This window comes from Fistularia commersonii, chromosome 6 (assembly GCF_037954325.1).
Source record: "Fistularia commersonii isolate RoL2024-O1a breed Wild chromosome 6, RoL_Fcom_v1.0, whole genome shotgun sequence".
NCBI lineage: Eukaryota > Metazoa > Chordata > Actinopteri > Syngnathiformes > Fistulariidae > Fistularia > Fistularia commersonii.
In genome coordinates this window covers 12,212,931-12,236,763 of record NC_141289.1, presented here as the reverse complement: position 1 = coordinate 12,236,763, position 23,833 = coordinate 12,212,931, and the positions used below count along the sequence as shown (strand labels likewise).

Below are 23,833 nucleotides of genomic sequence, written 5' to 3'. Positions count from 1 at the left end.
CGCACACACTGCTGCAATGAAAACAGAAGAGGGCCTTATCGTGACTGAATCCCCATCTTTGGCTCAGTGAACTGACAAATCACTTTGGAGAGGTGTCATCACTCAAAGTCAAAAGGGTAGTGCAATGGATCATCTAAAAGAATTAAAATTACAAAGTGAAACTTCAAGAGAATGGCTTATAATGGAAAGAAACCTGGCAGAACAACAATTACTCCTTGAGGTCAGACATTCTAATTACAATCAAACCAGAGCTAGTGAACACGGGAAAAAAATATATAAATCTGAGTTCTGCATGTGTGTGTGCGAGAGAGAGAGACAGACACAGAGAGCAAGAGAGGGAAAGAGAGAGAGAAGGCAGGGGATGGTATGATCAGATGAAAAGGTGGGAGAGAATGAAGGCTGGGACAAATGGGTGACGATGAAATCAAAGCAAGTGACCCAAGCCTATCAGCAGAGCATTCATCAGCCCTAGTCAAATCTCCTCCGACAGACACTTTCCTGTATGCTTATTTGAAATGCAACTTGTTTATATATTGGCTTTGCAAGAACTTGGACACTAATTGCTTGTAAATGAACTGCTGATCTGAGCATAACTCCTACCACTCAGTCATACCAATGACACCATTGTGCTTTGAGGTAGGCCTGTCCTAGATGTAAAAAAAATGTATATAGCAATATCAATATTGTGTGCGCTGGAGGAGTTTAATCCATGAAAGCGTAGTGTATTACTAATTGTTTTCATCGAGACTGTGGTCCCAGCTCTTTTCAGGTCATTGACCAGGTCACCTTCCTCATGATCATTGACACCCCGCAGGATGAGCTCTTGCATGGAGCCCCACACCAAGGGAGATTGACGATCAGCTTGAACTTCTTCCATTTTCTAATAATTGCGTCAACAGTTGTTGCCTTCTCACCGGGCTGCTTGCCTAGTGTCCTGTAGCCCACTCCAGCTATGTGCAGGTCTGCTATTTTATACCTGACCTGTCTTTACACAGCTCTCTGGTCTTGGCTATTAAGGAGAGGTTGGAGTTTGTTTGATTGAGTGTGGACAGGTGTCTATTATACAGATAAGTTCCAACTGGTGCAGTTAATACACGTACTGAGTGGAGAACAGGAGGGCTTCCTTAAGAAGAACTAATAGGTCTGTGTGAGCCGCAATTCTTACTGGTTGGTTGGTAATCATATACTTATGTCATGCAATAAAATGTACATTAATTACTTAAGAAATCATACAATGTGTTTTCTAGATTTTTGTTTTAGATTCTGTCAAACAGTTGAAGAGTACCTGTGATTAAAATTACAGACCTCTACATGCTTTACAAGTGGGAAAAGCTGAAGAATCAGCAGTGTATCAAATAGTTTTTCTCCCCACTGTGCGCGAGCGCATGCGCACGCACACACACACACACACACACACACACACACACACACACACACACACACACACACACACACACACACACACACACACACACACACACACACACACACACACACACACACACACACACACACACACACACACACACACACAATGACAGTGAAACCCATGCTTTCGTGGCTCAATAAGTTACAAGATGGGTTTAAATCTCACATAAGGTAAATAGCAGGTCTGGGATCAGTCTTGTATTTCAACAACTGACATTTGGAAACACTTCTGGCTTTTCTAATACACAGTAACCTTGACACTAGGACAGATAAGGGATAAGGTAATGAGGCCCGCAACAGTCAAAAAAACATGAGCATGTGGGTGAATGGCAGTAAACATTAACAGCTACATCCAGTTCATTAATTCATTATCTATAGCACTTATCCTGCAGTCAGGGTTGTGGGGTGTCGGGTCACATCACAGTTGTAATTGGGTGAGTTGATCACAATGCTACATGTAGAGACATATAATAATTTAATCCCCCATTCACAACTTTGACCAGTTCAGGATCTCCGATTCACCTACTGCATGTTTTTTTGGGCTTTGTGAGGAACCCAGAAAGCCCGGAGGAAACCAACGCAGACTTTGGGAGAACACGCAATCTACAGAGAGAAAGGCCCCCTCGTCGGAATCAAATCAGGAACCAAACCTTTCTTTCTTCCAACACAACCCCCCTCTACCAAGTCAAATATGTCAAGGTCAAAGACAAACAAGCTCAGACTTTTGTTACTGAAGTTGCAGGGACCAGTGGAAAATGTCATGTGATAGCCTTATCACAATTTTTTCCAAATATCCACTGTATTTCATATCACAGGGCTTCCAATAACTGTACATTTCACGATTTAAATGTGACAAGTATTCTCATGCTTAATATCCTCTAGCCATAGAGACTTTTTTCAGTGCAGGAACACTCATATTTGGTATTTTATTTGTTATTGGATGGAGAAAATATATTGCTTTGTTGGGCCCTGCCATGGTTCTTAATATGTTAAAAGTGCTGAATGACTTGTTTTAAACACAAATTGAAATAGCATTTATTTAATATTGGGCCTCTGCACTCTATTTTATAGTGTTTAAAATTCTCAATTTTAGGACTCCATACATGATTCATTATTGTTGCTGTGAATCGGTTAGTGCCAAATTAAATTAAGTGACTCTCTCCAGTATACTGAATATGGATTAATGACACTTTTGTTGAATTTATTTGCAGATTCTTACTTGGTTATTTCAATGTAACTTTTAAGTGGTTTTATTTTGATTTGTTTTAATTTATTGCCAATCTACTTACCCTATTTCCCCTGGCAGAGTGGAGAAATTTAGAGTGATAAACCCTAATATACCACCTTCATGGGGGATGTGATTTTGATCTTCTGTACTGTGTATACTGAACAGTCTTGTACAGTGGATAAAACTTAACAGAAGAAATAATACAGATGACAATGAATGTTGAAACACATGGGAAACATTGTATATTCTTGGGTTAAATAACTATTTTGTCATTAAGTAATTCAAGATAAAAGAATTCAAGTTAAAAAACAAAAACCCTCATAAGTCTTATAAAAAAATCTATGATATTTTTGGAAAAAAAGGGTAAAAGAAATTGATCAGAGGAAACTGGCACTGAACACACTCTTCACAGGTGAGGATGTATGGATCATGATTACAATGTAATGAGGGAATATATAATGATTTGGCTGTCAAGCATGTGACATTTTCTAATTAGCACACTTGAACCTCTTGCACTGGCTCATCACTGGCCATTCAGACAGACAGTGTGATAAAGTGCCCTGTTACTATGTGACTATTCATATGCCAATCAAACAAAGCCGTGAAAGAGGAGAATGGAGGTGAGGGAGCTGGACGTCATGGAGCATCAAAGGCTAATAAGCATGTCTGCATCTCACAATCACATCCCATTCACTAAACTTTCCCTCCAGTGGGCTACCACATTCTAAGTGATGCCTCATTGTGGCTTGTCAGGGGAGCTGACATCAAATATGTAATAAAGGACTTCAAGTCACACCACATGAGGTAAAAGAAAGTTCTGCCGAAGCTATGTGAACTAAAATATACATCACGGCTCAACCTTAAAACATACAATTGTCACTCATTTGAACAATACATCACTCAGCATCCCACATTCACTTCATATTTATTTTTTCATTTTTTATTTTTTCAGTGGAAATGTTAAAACTCACTAAAAGATCACATTCAAATGGTTAGCACATTAAATGTAAACTTAATTTTCTAAATATTAAATATTATTTCATATTTCATAGTTTCACAGTTTAGCGAATGCAAGATCAGGAGAAATAAGCAAAACAAGGCTCCTTAAAGTAATGCACCACAGCACCTCTAGTGGTCAAATAATCAGCAGGATATCTTTCAAATGGTCACAGAATCTACGCAACAAAAATTTAGAAATATTGGGTCCATATTTGACTTAAGTCCGAACTAGTGGAAACGCATATTAAATATGCATTCCCAAAGGATCATTCGATCATTCAAATAAATCTCCTTTTAAAGCCATTTGAAGATGTGGATTTTCTTTATATATAAACAGCCCCACGTGTCACCCCTGTATTTCTGACACAATATGGAGGGTGGGAAATGGCCTCAGAATCAAGCACTTGACATTTCAGGTGAGATGACAAGAGATATTCTCCTGTAACATTTACATTCCAGCACCTGGAGCCAATGACATGAGATTCACAGACGCCTTCTAGGCCCAGTAATTAAAGAGAACTAATTAATGAGAGATGGGGGAAATAATTGTATTTTTTTTAATTAAATTTCCAGCGAAATTAGAGTTCTCATTTGGCTGAATGGGATGGAAGGTTAAGTGTTTTATGTTTTTTCCACTCCAAAGCCTGGTGCTGTGCTCATGCACGTTCACACATATTAAATGTGGAGTGACAGCACATTTATGAGGGGATGTTCTCCTGCCTGACTTTAATCCCCATTCCATCCCCAGTCACCGTGACAAGAGGATATACACACACATTACACACTCAAATTTCATGTCTGTAAAGGTGCAGGAAGACACTCTCCTAATAAATCATTTATGTGGACTTTGAAGTTCCCAACTAGTCAAAAATCTGTTTTTGTTCCTATTCCTTCACATTAATGCTTTACAAAGAGTCAATGTCTATGATGATGTGTATGTAGTTTGACACGAAAAGGCAAAAAAATTCATTCTGAGTCACTATTTTCTCAGCATTGACTCGACAAAAGTACAATATAGGAACCTGAAACTCAAAAAAACACTCAGAACAAACACGAAGAATAAATTAGTGATATAGGCGAAATCTTGTGTTTTTCCGGATCAACTTATAGAATAAAAAATGTGAAATTAAATGGGACTTTGGAACTTGATAAAAAGTGAGTATAAGTTAGAGGGATACTTTACATCTGTTTTAAATAGAGGTTTCTCAGATCTGCTTGAAACAAGTATTTTTGAATGGGATTTTTTGAAAGGCATTCTTGGTTAACAGTTCAATCATTGAAAATAAAATGAATGGCCTGAAAACAAAAATAATGGTAAATTTATGAAAGGGCTCCTTAATTCAAACCTGGCAAATGATTTTTATGTTAATGCCTTGCAGGCAAGAGACCAGCAGCCTGACAGCTGGGAGTGATGGTCATGGATAATTTCAGGAACCCATAGAGCTGTGAATGGGAGAGAGTGACAGCTCTGATGGCAGAAAATGGGTGTAGAGGTAAGGTAATACATCTGTTAGTATCCACTTTTTATTGCGAGAGGGCGAAGAGTGAGGGAGGGATGGCATGGAGGAGAGAGGGGGAATGCAGTCATGGTTGCAGCTAAATACTGCATTTTAAAAGCAAAAAGATAAAGATACATTTTCATTAGTCATAAAATAATGCCACATCAATAACATCTAAATCATTTTCATATCCACAGGCTGTAGCACACCTTTTGTAATAATTCAATATTAAAAGTAGACTTGATAGGAAGCAGATATTGTTGGACCAGATGTAAAAATAGATTTCTGTTTAAGTATCAAATAAATGGTTTAAATTCATTTGTTCTATGACTGATGCATGTATCATATCCATCAAGTTTAACATCCTTATATAACATCAGGATTTTTATTATTTTAACCATGCACTGCCTTACTTTCATGTTCACATGGACGTTTGGTTTGGTTTGGTTTTAGCAACACAATCTGTTCCAAGACGCATTGTCATAAAGACATCCTACCTCCTTATGTGCTGTATTATTCAGAATGTATAAATGTATGCAGTATGCAGAAATACAATCAGACAACCACATACGACTGCACTGGACAATAAAGGGGGTGGGGGTCAGGCTAAATAGCCACAGCACAAAAACGGTGTGTAAAAAGAAGAAACGGTCGAAAAGCTGTTATTTCTTATCACTTTGCTTCACTATTAACAAAGTAGTGGGGTATCTTGAGAGGTCAATGACTCCAACTGCCATCTTGAGAGCTGTAAGGTACACACATGTAAAAATACATGCCCCCTTACGCACACACAAACACACTTAAAAAGAAAGTGAGCTCCACAGAGGATAAGAGTGAACCATTACTTTTTTTTAAATAATGTGGTCCTTTGTCTCTGTGAGCATGTAACTGTGCACATAGGGTCACACCTATAACGACACCCATGGCCTTCTCTGCATTCATCAGATTTATATTAATATTCATGAACAGACTGGTGGCCACTGTGTTTCAAGATGAGGGGCTAATGAAAGGAGTGTGTGTGTACATGTTGGCATGTGCGAGCATGTCACAGATGCAGGGGGTAGAATTGTAATCAAATCACAGCCAACCCCTCATCTCCAGCCTCATCAACCACCAGTGGTGTTTCTTCCATATACTAATGCTAACTTGCTACACAACACGACTGCCTGTGGACTGCAGAGACAGTACAGATGTGCGAATGTTTCAAAGTACAAGTGTATGTGGCGAACATTATTCAATGTCTGGCGCGAAAAAAGGAGGTCTGAACTTGTGGCTAAGCTAACCACCAGGCAGAAAAATAGCAAACCATTATCTCTCATTAGCATCCATGGCTAGCCAAGGGCCCATGCTGTGCAGTGAAGAGCCCTCACAATAGGACCGCCCTTCTATGATTGATGGTAAAACAGCATCTGCCTAAATAATGGAACAAAAAAAGAGAAGCACTAAAGATAGAATCTGTCATCTGTGGCGAAGTAATAAAAACAAAGACAAACAAAAGGAAGTCAGACTAATCAAGAATGCCAGGCAAAGCTCATTAATCTATGAGCGCAGACACAGTTTGGGAGCGCAGAGATAAGTCAAATGACTGGCGTGTTCTGAAAATCGTGTGTGCGAGTCCTTTTCCTTCTGCTATCTTTTCATCAGAAGCATAAACAAAAGGAAACTGAGAAGTGAGATGAAAGTAGGTGGTGTATTAGAAGAAATTGGGTGAAAGCTGGGAGAGTAAAGAAACAAAAGGTAGATGTGACAGTTCCTGCTTGGTGAAGGTTTTAGTGAAACGTCGGCTCAGCAGAGCCCATAATTGCTAAAAGAAACCACTGCTCAGGAAAGAATGCTGACGTCAGGTTGACTTTTTAGCAGGAGAGTTTGATCAAATGCTGAAGCTGGATGTGATCTGTGACACTTCATCAGAGATGCTGAGAGAAATACGTTGTAAAATTAGTCATTAAATTCCACGGGCTTCAAAAAAGATGCAGAACATATGACTATAATTCCATCATTCTGGAAAATTAAGCTTTTGCTTACAGTAATTGCAGTAACATCATTTTCCTACTCTGCTGAAAAGTTTACACATCTTTTATTCAGATCTGTCCCCCTTTTCACAAAGGATGTGTTGCCACAGTTGCAGTCCTACATGCACACCAACGCACACGGAGACACACACAAAGTTGAAGAATAAAGTTGTTATTGCTGTTTAAAACACCAACTGTTCTTGCATTGTACAGGATTAGATGAATATTCCTTTTTATTTGGCCTTCTCGCTGACTTAGTGTTGGGACACGATTCCTCCGGGCCTCCGGCCGACAAATGTGAATTTAATCAGGCCACTACTATTAGCACATCTTAAGAATGTATTATGATGAATTAGCAAGAGGAAATTGAATCTGCTCTTTGTATGCATGAAATGCAGTCTTCACCGCCCCTTTATACCTCATTGCTGATGTTTTGGAGAACTTCCCTCTGCACAGGGTGAATGTTGTTTGAAACCTCAGAAGTCTCTCTCTCTCTCTACCAATCTCAATAATACACCATTAAAAACCATCAGCGCAGCTCCTCCATTCATATCATTCTAGATATGAGAATGAAGTTTAGGGAGAGGGTGAAGACTGTAAGCTTGACAAAAATAATGAAAATAAATAAGTAATGATATACTGAGATATGAAGTACTTTTCAAAGTGCTGTATGAAAGAAAATTACTCAATTAAAAAAAAACATAAACATTCATTCATTTATTGTGAGGTTAGAGGTTTTTAATTAACCTCCTGCATGTTTTTGGACTGTGGGAGAAAAGCAGAGAACCGAAACTTAACCAACACAGACGTGGAGCACATGCAAACTCCACATAGTGAGACCCCCTTAGGAATTGAACTGGGAACCCTCTTGTTATGAGGGAGAAGCAATAACCAATGTAACGCCAGTAGGTTTTATTTTTTTCTTTACCATAAGACAGTAAAGAACTTTTTATTAGTCACATAAGAAAATAATATTTTATTGATTCCCATTGGACAAATTTGTTAATAAGTAAGATAAGTATAGAGTACATGACGCAAGGTGCTTTTATCATTTCTTCAGTTAACAAAGGGGTAGACATTGTGGCACAGTGGTTAGCGCTTCAGCCTCATGAAGGGCCATGGTTCGAGTATGACAAGGGGACCTTTCTGTTTGGAGTTTGCATGTTGTCTGCATGGTTAACATTCAAAAAAACATGCAGCAGGTTAATTGGGAAAAAAAAATGTGAATGTTGTCATGTTGTTTGTCTTTGTATGTGGCCCTGCGATTGACTGGCGACCAGTCCAGGGTATACCCATGGTATACCCTGCCTCTCGCCCAGTGACAGCTAGCATGGGTTACCGCGCCCCTGAGTGCAGGATAAGCGGCAAAAGATGGAAGGATGGATGCATAAACCAAGGTTGAAAAAAACAAAGGCCATGTTTATGTTAAGTCCTGTCGTCTTTCTAGATTGGAGACTTTAAGAAGAGTCAAAACAAATTTGGAGTAAGCATGATTGATACTTTGTTGTAATTTACTGACACGAAAATGCAGCAGGACAGCTCATTTTGATATGCAGAGCAATATGCCTGCAGGAAACTTCTGCCTATCAGATGTAAACCTGTCTTCAGACTGAAGATAAGAGAACAAGTCTGTCAGAGAACAAGAACAGGGAAAGAATGTGGAGGGTTGATATCCAGTTTCTTTGGTTAAAGAGTGGCTTGAATGAAAGAGGGATACATAAATCCTTTCCCTCACCTTGTCTCTATCCTCCACCAGTTCAGCCAGCAGGTCATCGATGTCCAGGATCCCTCCTTCAGTGTATTCCAAGCGATGAATGTCCACCACACTCTCACCGTTCTTGAAAAAGAAGGCAATGAAATGATAGCACATGAACCAATAGGAAAAGCTTCAAGAAAACTACATATTCCAACTTCCCACAGTCTAACAATTCAAATGTCTGAAATGAAACTGAGCAACGCAAACACTATAAATGTAGTCAAAAGTCACCATAAAACAAAATGACTGGCCATTCCTGATCAAATGAATAAAATTAAAATATAAAACACACAAACAAATTACAATTTTTATGCATTCATTGAAAAGGTAATACCGTGACAATGGCCAAACTAAAAAAGAGAAGACACGGAGATTAAAAACATGCAAAACAGCGACATAAATGAAAACACCAAAAAAAAAAAAAAAATGTTCATGAATACTCTTACATTTTTGAAAATAAACATGAATCGTTAAAGAATCTAAACAATATCTACAAAACTTAAGGCCAACGTGAGGTTTTTGTTGTGAAGAAACATCTCGTCTCATAAGCATTAAAAAGCTCCAACATGACTGAGACTCAAAGCATAAGTATCTGAGATCAAGGATCAAATAGTCAACACATTTACCTAGGACAACAAAGCATATGAATAGTGTGATTAGAGTGAATTAATCTGCCAGACTCCACTTTTCAGAAATTATGAAATCGAATTTTCCCTGGACATTTAAAGAATAAAATATTAAACAATCTAATATATATTCAAATATTAACAATAATAATAATAAATATTATTATTATTAAATTAACGTTCATTAAAGTCATGTAAAGAAAACAGGCTTGCTGATGATCTTTTCAAATCCTATTTAAAAATCTGTATCAAATGATCAAGTACAGTTCTAACTCATGAACTACATTGTACTGTGCATGCTGTTAAACACAGGTAAAGTCAGCACAGAAGAATGTGAAAGGGAGGTGTGAAAAGCAAGAAATGTTTCCAGTCCAGTTTCACCATCACCAAGACAGAGGCCGGAGAAAACACACCCCAGAGAGTAGGAATTATAATGGCCCCAGCAATCCAGTCATGGATAAAGAGAACATGGACTTTTGTGAGAGCTATAATCTGAAATCCAAACAGCTATTCACAGTATGTCAACATAGGAATATATGAATAGCATCTTCCCCTTTTTCTGACCCAGTACAAACCAGTCAGTACAAAAAAGAATAATTGAGACTTGCTATAGTTGCATGTAGAGGAAAATGGTCCATTAGTAAATACCTACACCAACAAGCAATCTGTCCAGAGTAACAAAAGACTACATTTCCAGTTAAATGATAACTATAGGCTAAAAGTCACAGAGGCTCCAACGAATATGGCTGAGACCCAGCAAGCAGCTTCTGCTATATCACTGAGCTTTGTCATGAATGGGCTCCTCCTTGCTCTATTGCATTCAAATGTGAATTACAGGGCACAGAGAGGGGCCGCCTGCCTTTCACAGTGGGCCAACCCCATTTTCTTAAAACAAATGGTGGCGAGAGCCTGGAGTTTCAGTCACAGGAATTAAACCTGAAACTCCCTTTCTTCAGGAGTGCCCATTATACAAACGACAGAGCTGTTCAAGGTAGTAAAAAAATCTGCAGCGAGAAATATATGAACTTATTATAATTTCCACACAAGTGTGCAAAAAAAGCAAAAAATTCAAACCATCCAAAGCAATATGTCTCTCCAACAAAAGCCAAGATTCAACACTCCCAATATTGATTTGATGTGTGGATACCCTTGTCTAACAGTGTATGTACTGTTAATTATTTTTCAATCAGGAAACTCTATACATTTGTGTATGCTAGAATAAAGGAAAAGAGAAAAGAAGAATCATCTGGTTAAAAAAATACATCTGTTTTTGCCAAATCCATGCCAGTTCTCCTGTGCCTCTTCTTTCATTGTATTTATCACTACTGCATCTTAGCAAAGTCGCTAAACTGTTTACTCGTACAGATTGTACATATGTAAACTATTGTATGTGAAGAGTCATTCTGGACTTCTTCACTATGGATCCAAAAGCAGTAAAAGACAAATTCATTTCATTTTTATACATGTAATTTCATTCTGGATGGATATATGGAAATTCTAGGACAACCTTATAGGGCTGAGTAAAATGTGGCAAGCAGCTTCCCTAGCAGATTGTCAAAAACAATCATACCCTGCCCATGGGCTAGAAACAGTTTTGCTACAATGGTTGATGACAGAACAAAAATGTCTGATGTTAAAACTGCAGAGAATGTTTTCTAAAAATGTGTAAGATTTGTTATTGCCTTTTTAACTGTCTTTCAAGGTAAAATTGAATTTTTTTGAAGTCCTATCACTCAGCTCTCTTACAACTGAAGTCCAGACATCAGGTCAAAGTGCACCTCTCACCAAACAGACGAGTCTGTCCTGGAGAACTGCATTCTATTATCCCCAGCCAACACCTCAGGCATGTGTGTGTGCAAAAGTACACATACAGGCACATGCAGGAATGATGGCAAAAGTCAAGGGGAGAAAACAAACACTTAACGTTGCCAGGATGACACCAGGACAACAGCATTAGAATACACCTTAGAGAGAAAAATGTGCAATTTTACAGCAAAGGATTAATTCACATCGGTGTATCAGACCACAACGGTGTTAATGAGCATCATCACTGCAGGCTGAGCTTAAGCACACCTGGTACACTTGGATTAATTTCCTCCAATCTAAACTCACAAGGCCCCCACTTCACTCTCTTCCTACTGCTGTAAAGAGATTAATGAATGACACTACAGAGAGAAAGTAATCCATAAAGAGAGGGGGGAATTAAAAAAAAAAGAAAAAACTTCTAAAGTCCCTCATTGTCGATTCCTGTTAATTCCCCTTTGTATCCTGAACTCTTTCTGCAAAATGCAAAAAAAAAAGAAATTAAAAAAAGGAATTTTTAAAAAGAAGTCAAGAGTCAGTCAACAGTAGAGGAAAATTAGTGCGACAGTTAGAAGAGTAAATCCCCCGCAAATGACACTATTAAGCTTCCCACCATTTGAAGTCATATCTCCTTCTTTTCCCTTTACCCTCTCCGGTGAGCAAACAGCATTGCACTCGAGAATGGTGAAACATCGGGGCGATTAGCAAAGCTAAATTCGGTGGGGATGCGGTGGTGGTGATGTAGCGGGTGCATTTCACACTTTGATCTTGAGAAGAATGTGTAATTACACAGCTGCAGGAGAATGGTATGGATTTAGCCTTAAAAAAAGGTGCTTAATGAACATGTCAATGAAATAGTGTGTTCAAGTCAGCTCTATCGGTGTAAGTGAAAGATAATAAGGAAAAAATGACTGAAATTTGGTATGCCTACTGTATATTGAATCAAGGGTGGAAATACCTAAGAATATCAATGACACTACATTGTGGAGGTGAATTACATATTTGACCAATCAAGCAATCATACCAATCATAGAGACTCATGCTGAAGAAAGGATGGGTGACGATCTAGAAAATGCAACATAACTGCAAGTGTCTAAGAATTCTCAAAGAATCACAAATTCCTTTTGAGACCTTCAGATGTGGGAGCTCAGCATTACATGGCAGCCAGCTCAAGTTGGATGGACCTAACACTTTTTAGTAGTGATTAACGAACATGTTCCTGTGAGGAAATCAAAATCCTAGAGTCAGTTGAAGTAAACTTTCAGAAACTTGAAAAATTGGAGAACAGATTTCATATTTTACATTGAAAGACTGCATTTTTGCACTGCTGGCTGATTTCAAATTTGTCATGTTATCTGAACCAAGGGTTTGAACTGAAAAAGCTGTGCCATTGGCTCTCAGGTGAAGTCATTTATCTTTGGAACCACACTACTTTCTATCCTTTTAGAGACATTCTTTCTACAACACAAGGGCTGAGGGCTTTCTGGGTCTCTGAGCTATAATATGTAGGCAGTAGATGGTGATTGTCAGGTATTCATGATGACAAAAAGTCCAACTTTGTCTCCCTTCATGTCCTACTTTATAACATGATGACCATAGCTTTGTTAACAATACCTTTAATTCAGATACTAATAGACCCATGCTATGAATTAGGATGTGGCTTAAAGTGTTAATAATGTATCTGTTTTGGAATCGAAGACAAATTAAAGCCTGATAGTGAGCACTGAGCACTTTTGTAAATACAAAATGAGGAAGTGATTCCAGTGAGTTGGACAAGCAGGGAGGTACCAGTGCCGGTTTCTATAGGGGTTGTAATCTGAACTGAACATGCAGAGAAAAAAACAGACACATACACATCAAGGCCCTGTCTGTTTCCCCTGGGAACAGCACACTCCCAATGCTGGTCTGCCCAGGGAAAACTCAAGATAAACAGTCACCCATTCACAGAAAGTGCTTGGGCCAAAATGTGAAAAGTTAACCAGCTATATTACTGCCTTTGTCATTCAACTAGTAATGCTGCAAAGCACATACTAGTTTCAGCTTGTCAAAATTAGAAAGCGCAACTTAGAAGAATACAACTTAAAAAGATTAAATGACTTGTTGACACCTGGCAAAAATGCTTTGCTTGATTTTCAGCTATTATGTATCCTATTATCATAAGCAATAATAACAGCGATGGCACAATAAACAAGGAGCAAATGCTACTATCATCACAAACAAATGTCCCACACAGATTGTAATGTCATTTTTATGACTGCAAATTTTTGTGATGAAGCAGCTTTGTCAGTAACTATTCGCAAGGAGATGAATGCACTTGAATCTGTTAAAATTTACAGCGACACTCACGCGGAGATAAACAGCTAATTAAGAAGTGCTATAGACCATTACGGCATTGCCAACGAAAAAAGATCCTGTTCGCTACCCACCCACACAGCTTTGGTGATAACACCCAGGTCCCGTCAGCAGGAAAGCAACAGAGTAGAGAATGTGCAGTAAATGTGGGAGTTAAGTGGATGCTCTGGGCAGAAGTGCCATCTCTCCTGGTCAGATGTATTCGGTGCTCTCTGGCAGCTACCGAGCTACAATGTCCTTACGATGCTCTGCCTCAGTTAAGAGAAGGCCAGACTGTTGAGTCAGCGTCTGCAGCTCTAATTAATATGCTCTGTGAAAAGCAATCAAGGCATGTGTGCATTCTAATCACACACACACATTTAGCCTGCTTCAGTTTGTGCACTGCAGCATATCTTGGCAAGACCCAGCAGGGAACACTGGGCACAGCAAGCGAGGTATTAATGGTCAGTGAAGCAGAGTGTGATGAGCTCTTGTGTGTCATTTCAGTGTTTGTGTGTGCCATGTCACCGAGTGAAAGCAATCCATCAGGCAATCCAGCCACACAGGAGTTCCTGACATCACTACTCCTGCTGTCTCCTGCATCCCCATAAGCAGGCTTCTCTGCTTGCTGAGGGGGAGGGTGTGAAGGTAGGATGAGGAGAAGCAGCCAACCGATAAGACCACTGCCTGCCACCAATCCTAATCCTCGATCACTCAAAGGACAAAGCCTCCTGTCCGCAGCACACATCCCTAACTGCATCCACATTGAGGACATCAAACAGTAAACTTCCACCTGCCCACAGAGATACCAGGGTTTTACCAGGACACTATTGTACAGGTAGACAGCCAAGGCTACCGCCAGCATTCACATCCACGCAGTAGGGAGCACAAATCAGCACACTATCACACCAGGACAGCATGCACATACAAAGCTGCTGATTAATAAAAGGTCAATTTGGCAGAGTGATTAATGCTCAAATCACTGCGATGTATGGGAGTCAAGAAAGGGATTATATATTTGTGTATGTTTAGGACCGCACAAAACAGAAAACATCAGTCTACAAAACATCTATAGCCTTGAGATATTATCAGCACAGGTGCTGGAAGACTGTGTTTTATGTCTTCTCATTGTGGCTTGCTGGGCTTTTGTTTGACCTGTTTCCTTTTGCCTATCTTGTATAAAGTTTCCCATTCCACTGTGAATGAAGGAACATGGTGTATTTAGACAGGGCCAGGGTGCATGATGGCTGGGCAAAAATTTTGACAGAAGTTTATGGGCACCGCGTCAGTCATAGGTAAATTAGTACTAAATGTGTTTGAAATTCGATCACCTATGGACTACAAATTGTGAAACTGCGTTTCTACAGGGATTTGAGTCTTAACTGAGATTATTGATAGCTTTCAGAAACAATTAACACATGGAATCATACTAATCATCAGTGAGCGGCCAAAATATTGTAAGTTACACATCTGAAATTGGAGAGGAATCAATACTGTAGGGACAATCTATCCTTTTTGTATTGTCTCGAGTTTTCGATCTTTCAATTTACTGCAAGACGTCTAAGCTATATCAATAGAGTTATACAGTTGTGGCTCAGTTGGTATGGTAGGCATCCCTCTGAAAGTACAATTTCCTTCTCTACATGCCAAAGTGTCTTGGGTAGGACACTGAACCCCAAGTAGCTCCTAATGTCCTGTTTACCACTTTGCATGGCAGCACTGCCGTAATCGGTATGTGCCTGTGAGTGTGTGTGTGAATGCAATCTAATTTAAAGTGCTTTGTGCAAGCCCTATATAAGTGGAGGCCATGTATGTGACAGCCAGATTCCCTTGCTCACACTGGGAAGATGGTCAGCTGTTGGTATGGATGTTGTGAATATATGCACACCAGTGGTCAATGTTATTGTTATTGTTTGTTTATTTAGTTGTAGTCTCAACTTGTACCCCAGGTGTGCCGGCATTTACAAATGTCTACATTCTGAGGGAATCATAACAATAAACCCATGAGGAAAACACATTGCTAGGGGAAAGCTGTTATTATAAAATGACAAAGAGTGAACCCTTTGACAATTTTAGCTCTTCCAACGAAGTAAAAAGCAGCATAGTGCTGAGAGGAGGACAGAGCTGCTCCTCCACCTACAGGCCGTTGACAGCTCCGTGAACCTTTGAACGCGGAACAGAGCGCGTCACGTGACCTGATACTAGCTAGCGCAATAATACGTGAGGGTTGGAATGACAGGAACTAGACTACAGGTGAAGGGAAAACAAATTAAAACTGGATTAAAATTAAGTTACGTGAGGGTTTTTTTTAAAAGGCTATTTACCTGCTCCAAAATCCTGCGGTATCTTCGCGCGGCTTGGTCGATTAAATCCCGAACCGTCCATCCGGGTTTACATGGAACAACCACGGCGGTGTCTCCGAAAGTTACCGTGACTTTCATGACGGCGAACAACTTCGCTTTCTTGAAAAAAAAAAAAACAAACAACTATCACAAAAAGTAGTCCGCGCTCCTTTCTTCCTGACACGACAATAAAGATTAAAAAAAAAAAAACCAGACTCACAACAACAAACCAAAAATGGCACCTGTTTGTTAGAACTGGAGCAACAGGTGTCTCAGGTCAGGGTGAAAAAAAAAAAATCACCGAGGAGGGAGGAGGGGGGAGAGACACTTTTTCCGCCTTTCACGGAACCTGACGGGCTGTCACACATGTGTGAGAAAGCCGGTGATTACAAAGTCACGTCGAGCCGCAGGCTGATACCGACCGAACCCCAAACACACCACAACACGGCAAGGCAGAGCAGCGCTACCTGACTGGCTGACAGACACCCGGAAGAAATCACTGCCGCTCCCGCTCTCCAGGAAAATGCACATGTCCCGAAGCGCTATCTCCAGCAATCGCGGATTTGCACTGAAGATGCAAACTAGTCATCTTCGATCATGAAGCGGAAAGTCAAAAGTCAAACCACGGCTATTAGAGCCTGAAAGAGGTGGCACTCTGGATTCCATCGCTTCACAATATAGATATAATAATAATAGTGATGTTTGTTCGGGTTAGAATGTTGCACCTTTGAATGGTTAGCTAACTCTAACCCTAACATAAAAATATGTTTTGTTTTGTTTTTTATTATGTAACATGCACAGATTTAACATTCTGTTGTTGTCAGTTTTGGTGTTTCTGTAAAAAAAATGACAAGATGGTCTTTCCACAGAATATTCTGTACTGAATTTTGTAACTATTTTATTAAATGCACAAATGTATCGTCACCATTTTAGATTTAAGTTATTCTTTCAATACAACAAACTGTACTTTTTGTGTGCCTGGAAAAAAAAGGGGGGGGTCTTATGTTAAGTTTATCATCATAATAATAATGATGATAATAATAATGATAATAATAATAATAATAATAATAATGCTTCATCAAAAAAATGGGGGGGGTCTTATGTTAGGTTTATCATAATAATAATGACAATGACAATAATAACAATACTAATAATAATAGTGCTTCATCAAATCAAAAATACAAGAAAAGAAACAGATATATACCTTCCTTCTCTGCAATATGTTGACCAACTCTCTACCTTTTTCTATTATAGTCCTAATATTCAAAGTCCCTTCTCTCAGTCCCAGACTCATGCCTTTCCTTTTCCCTCTCTGCTTCCAAACACGCCTTCCTCCTCCCTTTCTTCTACCCATAGCAGCCCAATTTCCACTGGTACCCTGTAGGTCATTGGTACCAATGACGGTCGTTGTTAACCTGGGCCTCGGTATGCGATTATTCATATTCATATACATTGATTTGCATGTTTGGTTTTGGTAAAACTTTTAAGCTGTATGCCCCTCCTGACGCAACCCTTTATCTGAGTTTGGGAGCGGCTCAGGGAGACAGTGGCCCGTGCTGCCCTGAGTCTGCATTAGGGCCATAAATAAGTACGATGTGATGAAAAAATATACTCATGAAATCAGGTGATTTTTTTTCCTTATTCATGCTTTTAGTTTGGCCTTTAAAAGGAAACTAAATCAATCTAAATATCCGGTATACAAGTGTGAACTAGATAAACTGCTTTTTTGAGTCAAATCCTTCATCCATTGTTTCGACCATTTCAAAACCATGTAGGGTCCGAAGTGGCCTGGAGTAAATCCCAGCTGGAGTTAGTTTACAGTCTGGGGAATTGATCACCTGTAAAATGAACTGATTAAGTAGATTAAAGAAAACTTTTGTTTGTTTGTTTGTTTTTACCAATTTCTACAAGGAGACATCGTGTGTTGCTGACTTTGAAAAAAACTTTTTTTTCATGGACATTTAAAACAGCTTCCAACATTACAATGTCTCTCTTAATCCTTAGCAAGAAGTGTTTATCTCTTGTTCAGACACACCTAGTATCCCTACCATAGTAGTGTTTCTGAAACAATTGCACATTGTACAATTTATGCTTCCTTAATTTACTAAACACGTGTGTTTATGCGATTTTTGTGTATTACACTGCATGCTAGGTATCTGAAATACCCATCACAAGGTAAAATTGATACTGTCAAGTGTATCCTTTTATTAGTTCAGTATCAAATTTAATTATACACAATAGCCATCAGATAACAAAGAGGTTGCTGACGTTAATCTTTTTTTCTACTTTGGCTTACATTTGATGGTTTTGCTTCAGTAACATTTACACTGCTGGGCCTTTCTCAGCTGTCAGGGGGCAAGAGGCAGGGTACACCCTGGAGTCGTGGCCGGGTCACATATATAGACAAACAACCATTCACTCACCCATTCATTCGGGGCAATTTTCCCCATTTTTTCCAATTAACCTGCATGTTTTTGGACTGTGGGAGGAAACCTCTTATTTATTTTATTTTATTTCATTTTATTTCATTGTATATGTGTTTTATTATAACACCTGTGGTAATCTGAATATCTTATTGTGTGTGATATACACAAATAAACATCTTGTTTTTTAGTTTATAGTAAACAGGTATAAGTTTTCTTTCTCCATGGGGATCAGAATAAATCATCCACATGCATTTGGAGAATGAAATTTTACCTGATCACCCTCTTGCCTCTAATCCATTATTTTACCACTCATACACAGAGCCTCACCTATTGTCACACACATACTAATTACCTTACTGTTATTGTTTGTCATTTTATGTCAATAGGTGTGCTGTGAAATTGCCTTTATGGATATTAATGGATGCTGACACGCTACCATGACTTATTCCTGCGTATTGTTTCCTCTTGCTCTTGGGAATTTCCTTCCCATCAAATCAGAAAGCGTGCACGGCAGATGGATTCATAATTGGGACAAGCAATTATTTCCACTGCCACTATAATTCACCCAAAATGTAGGGAATGGAACAATGGAAGGCTACCAGCATGTGTTTGTTGTATTGTTTTTTTTAATTCTTTACTTGTGTTTCACCTTATTCTTCTCATTCACACTTAAGAAGCTGACACTGTCATGTGAAGTATGTGTGTGTTGTGTGCACGTATGGGGGATGGGAGGGGAGGTAATGAGACTGAACGCAAAAACAGGAAAAGAGAAAAATAAAATCCAACCATGATTAGCAGACGTTATGGTGTATGTGTCTTTTTATTAACTTCCCTCAGGCTCTGAACTCCAGACAGACGCCTGGTTTATTTAACATTGTATTTGCAGAGCCCCTGAAAGTATATGACGCTGGTTGCGTTCTCCCCTTGTGTGTCTGCTGCTGACTCATCATGCACTGCGCAACTTTGTTTTTGGTGCAAGCACTTGGCTCTCTTACAGAGTCAGCACTGGCACATGTGTTTCATATATACCTTTTTTTTATTTCAGATGACATAAGGAAAGAGAGGGGTTGCACAAAGGAGCCCGCACAAGGAGACCTTTCTCCCCCGTGTCTGCGTGGGTTTCCTCTGGGTTCTCCAGTTTCCTCCCACAGTCCAAAATTGGGAAAAATTGCCCTGAATGAATGAGTGAGTGAATGGTTGTTTGTCTATATATGTGGCCCTGCAATTGACTGGTGCCCAGTCACACCTGTACCCCACCACTCGCTCGATGACAACTGGGATAGGCCCAGCATCCCCTGCGGCCCTGAGTGCAGGATTAGCGTAAGAAGATGGATGGATGGATAAGGAAAGAGAGACCAAATGATACGGTATTGCCGTTACTTATACAAAGGAATCGGCCTGTTTCAAAGTGACTCCCATTGGTTTGAGGAAAAGCTCAGCCACACCAATTTGGTTTACCTTCCATGCTCTCCTTATATCCAGCCGGTTCCAAAATGTTACATGACATTCCTCTATTTGCATATACTGGTCAGTGGAGTCCTCCTAGGAGGTGCTAGGAGGTGTTGGCAATTGTCGCATTTCTGTTTGTTCAAGGTGGTTACTGTCTCTGTTCCTTTTCACTTTAACACACAAGTCTGTCAGCCAAACTGCGACTTAAGGCTCGGGTACGTTCTTATGTTGTGACACTTGAAAGAAACACAGCATTAATATGTCAACATGGTGAGTTTCACAATGACAAGAAAGGAGGTTTTGTCTGAGAGGCATTCAGAAGAATGTGAAGCAAGTTGGGGGTTTTTAAACAGGGCAGAAAAATAGAAGAACAACACTGTAAAACAAATACATGCCAAATATCACAATGAACGGTAAACAACGAGGCATCGTAACATACAAGCATACTGGTTTATTCATGACAAGTAAAGTAGGTCATTTTTAGGGGAAATGTAAAAAAAAGGGGAAGAGGAACGAGGGAAGTAAATAACATAAACAAATTCACTATATTGTTGATGAATTTCCCATAATTAGTATAATAAAATTCCCCTTTTTTTCTTTCACTTGTATGCCATCCTGTGTGTGGATGAAGCACTTTGTCACTGTGCCATCATTTCAGGGATATCCCTTTTATATGTAATAATAACATCATCAGGACGTGTTACTTAAGAATATACACTTCGACTTGGGTTTTCATTGAAAAATTCCATCAGTTGGATGGCAGTCACTTCTGAAATCAGTATTCAGCAAGAATTACTGAGACGTCTGACAGATGACATTAAATCATTAATAAGAATCCATCGACATGTCCACCTGACTTTGACCACAATCCACCACGAAAAAGAGAAAAGAATCAACAGAAGTCAACCTAAAATATCTCGATATACTTTTGCCATTATCACCAAGGCATATCCTCAGGAAATATCATGTGTAAATATGTTACAATGAACTTTCTGCAAAGGAATTCCCATTTTTATTTTGGTGTGAATAATCCTTTCAATAGTTTATTCTTACCATTTTTTTAATCTCTGCCACTCATGCAACACCAAATGCTCCCATGTAGTATAGTGTTAAGTGTGATGCAAAATTAAGACCATGATGCTTAAAGACTAATGTTCACAGTTACCTCTGAGCAAAAATACAGTCATGAGTATGGACTTTCTGTTTTGCAGTGATCTATTAAGCCCCTCTTTTTTATAAAGCCTTTTCAGTCTTACACTTGTCTGGAAGTACAGCGTGCTGGCTAAAGTGTGGGCCGTCAATAAGAGCCTAGTGATGCTTTTTGTTGTTTTGTTCATCTCTCCAAGTGCAATTTACAGGGCCGGGTTGTCTGGGTCGATAATAGTGTTGATTTGCTTTCAGTCTTCAAGCAGTGCCCCTTTTCTAAAGAGCAAAATTGACACGTTCTCAGCAGCAGTGCCACCACCGCTGTGTTTTTGCTCAGTGTGAGACCGAAGCCAGTCAATAGCCAAGACTTGCAGGGCATGAGAGAAAATGTTTGCAATTGCAAAAATATTACTTTCATTCAGCTGGAGGATTTCATCTCAGACCCCAGGTTTAATATTCATGCTATGAAACACATTATCCTCCGTATGTGCCACTGAAAGCAAAGATTCCAGGAATTAAAAGTGCTTTTGGTCTTTCCAGAATTATTGTATGGAACAAGTACAGTTATTCTACTGTGTACAATCAATAGATGTGCCGTAATTATGCATTGCATTGCATTTTAAAGATTATTATTCAACTCCTGGCTGTCCACTTATTCATCTGTTAATTTGTTTGTTTGTTTATTTTGCTTGGTTGGTTTGTTGGTTGATCAGTCGGTCAGTTGGTTAGTTGGTTTTGTTTTATTGTTTCGTTCTTATATCAAAACTACAGGTCAAATAAATAGACATGTTTGAAAACATGAAGAAGGCCAGCATAATTCTGTAAACAATTAACATATGAACTACCAAATATATAAGCTATCATGGTGAATACATGACCATTTGTATTGTATAATGCACTCTAATAGCTGCAGTATGGAGGTGTGGAGAATGCAACATTTATTCCTATTTGATAGATGTACACCTGTCATCACTGCAAACAACCTCTTTCCCTATTTTATGTTGGTAAAGTAATGCACTATTAAATGTTAATGCCAGTAACTTGGAGTCCTGGACAAAGACATAATTTAAACTGTGATCTCTCCCCTCTGTGCTTCAACCTGTAATCCATATTTAACACATGATGCATCCACAAGAATCATTACCTTCATAATGTAAATGTCCCCAGTAACAACTTATTTTTGAAATATAGTTTCTAATGTGAATAATGTGCAGTCAAAAGTATGAAAATGTTTTATACTGTGGGTAATGTAAAAATAGTTTCTGAAAGGTTCCGAGGAGGCATGGATAAAGGCTGAGCCGAGGTTTACATTTCACATAAACTGTAGGATTTGTTGACTCAAATGCTGCAGAGACTGAAGCTTTAATTAAAGATATTCATGCAGTTGATTATTAAATCACTTTCTTGTGAATAAAAAGAGGAAGAAAAGGTATGCAATATGATATACATTTGAAATCCTCTGCAAGGTGACTGTACAATACATATATATATACATATATATTTATTTCAAGAGTGAGAGTTAATTGTGATTAATGTGTGTCTATCAGTGTGTGCATGGCTGTAGGGGTGATAGGATTTAGTGGGGAAACTACTGCCTAATGTATTAATCTTAAAGATAATTATTCTGCTTCCACCATGGAGACAGAAAATAAGAACATTTCATTATATATTAATGCATTTTAAGTTGTACAGATCATAACCCCATTTTCTCGATGGTTCCACAAATCACTGATATCAATATCATCCACTCTTTTCTTTTAGAAATCCATCCTTCTCTCTGGTGGAACATTACAGAAGAGCTGTCGCACCAGATGTCAGCTGAATACTTCCCGTTCGGCAGAATAAACAAAGCTACTTCCTTTTTTTCCCCACTTCTGTAAATAAACCAGGAATTAATTATGATATCAGCAAACGCACAGAAAATCGAGTGGAAGAGACGGGGGCTGAACTCGAAGAGGCAGGGCTACAAATTTGCCGAATACATCGACGCATCTTCACCTATTTTCACACTTGAGAAAAATAAAAATAAAATCAGGTGTTGTCACACTTTTCTTAGCGAGGCAACCACAAGTGACTCCATCTTTGACTGTTGCACATGCCTAATTAAACTAATTAGATTTTTCTCAGCTGAGGCTTAGATTTTAACAAGACACGTCTCTCACCCTTTGCATCGTCCTTCCTAATGGGTGAGAATGACACATTATATTCACCAGGTAGTACATCTCTCTCTCTCCTTCTCTCTCTCACACAAACACGCACACACACTGCCCCTAATGGATCAAATTAGCACTTTGGCACATAAACCCTGTTTTCTACCCATTTTTTTTCACCCCTTGGCTTGTTCTTTCTCCATTTTCTTCCCCTTTTTCTCCCGCGTTCCTTCTGTTGGAGACAGTCTCACCAGCTAATTAAAATTTACATTCAGTCTAAAGTTGCCTTAATTTAAGTTCATTATACCATGCCAGTCCCTGGCTTATCTGGAGTTCTTTTTTAGAAATCCGTTGCCTTGAAACCATGGCAACTAGTGCGTAACCTCATTTTCTACCTAATCACAGCGAGAGACTGCTGAACATTGATTTAGACAATTATGGGGCTACATCCGCAACAAAAGCAAACAAGGCACATGCCATGTAAGGAAAAGGTGAGATGGAGAGGCTCCTGAGCAAGACTTCAGTGCCCGGAACATAGCGGAAGAGGGCAGGTTACAAATCGGAAAAGGTTGTAGTCTGATAGCTTTTAAAATAGCACCTTTTCTCTGCAGCTTAGAAATAACTCATTGATGCTGTTC

At 39.1% G+C, this 23,833-nt stretch overlaps 1 protein-coding gene across 3 annotated transcripts in view; it reads right to left on the bottom strand.

Moving 5' to 3' along the window:
- pard3ba (par-3 family cell polarity regulator beta a) overlaps positions 1-16,508 on the bottom strand; it is a 158,507-nt gene extending 141,999 nt beyond the window's left edge. For 2 of the 3 annotated variants that reach the window (XM_086148140.1, XM_086148142.1), the window contains exons 1-2: positions 16,007-16,508; positions 8,902-9,003 (exon numbers count right to left, since the gene is read on the bottom strand). In XM_086148140.1, coding sequence (XP_086004266.1) covers positions 8,902-9,003; positions 16,007-16,123 — 219 coding nt within the window. In that variant the 5' untranslated portion in view covers positions 16,124-16,508. The remainder of the gene's footprint in view (positions 1-8,901; positions 9,004-16,006) is intronic. The other variant, XM_086148141.1, reaches the window with a different exon arrangement.
- Between the last annotated feature and the right edge of the window lie 7,325 nt (positions 16,509-23,833).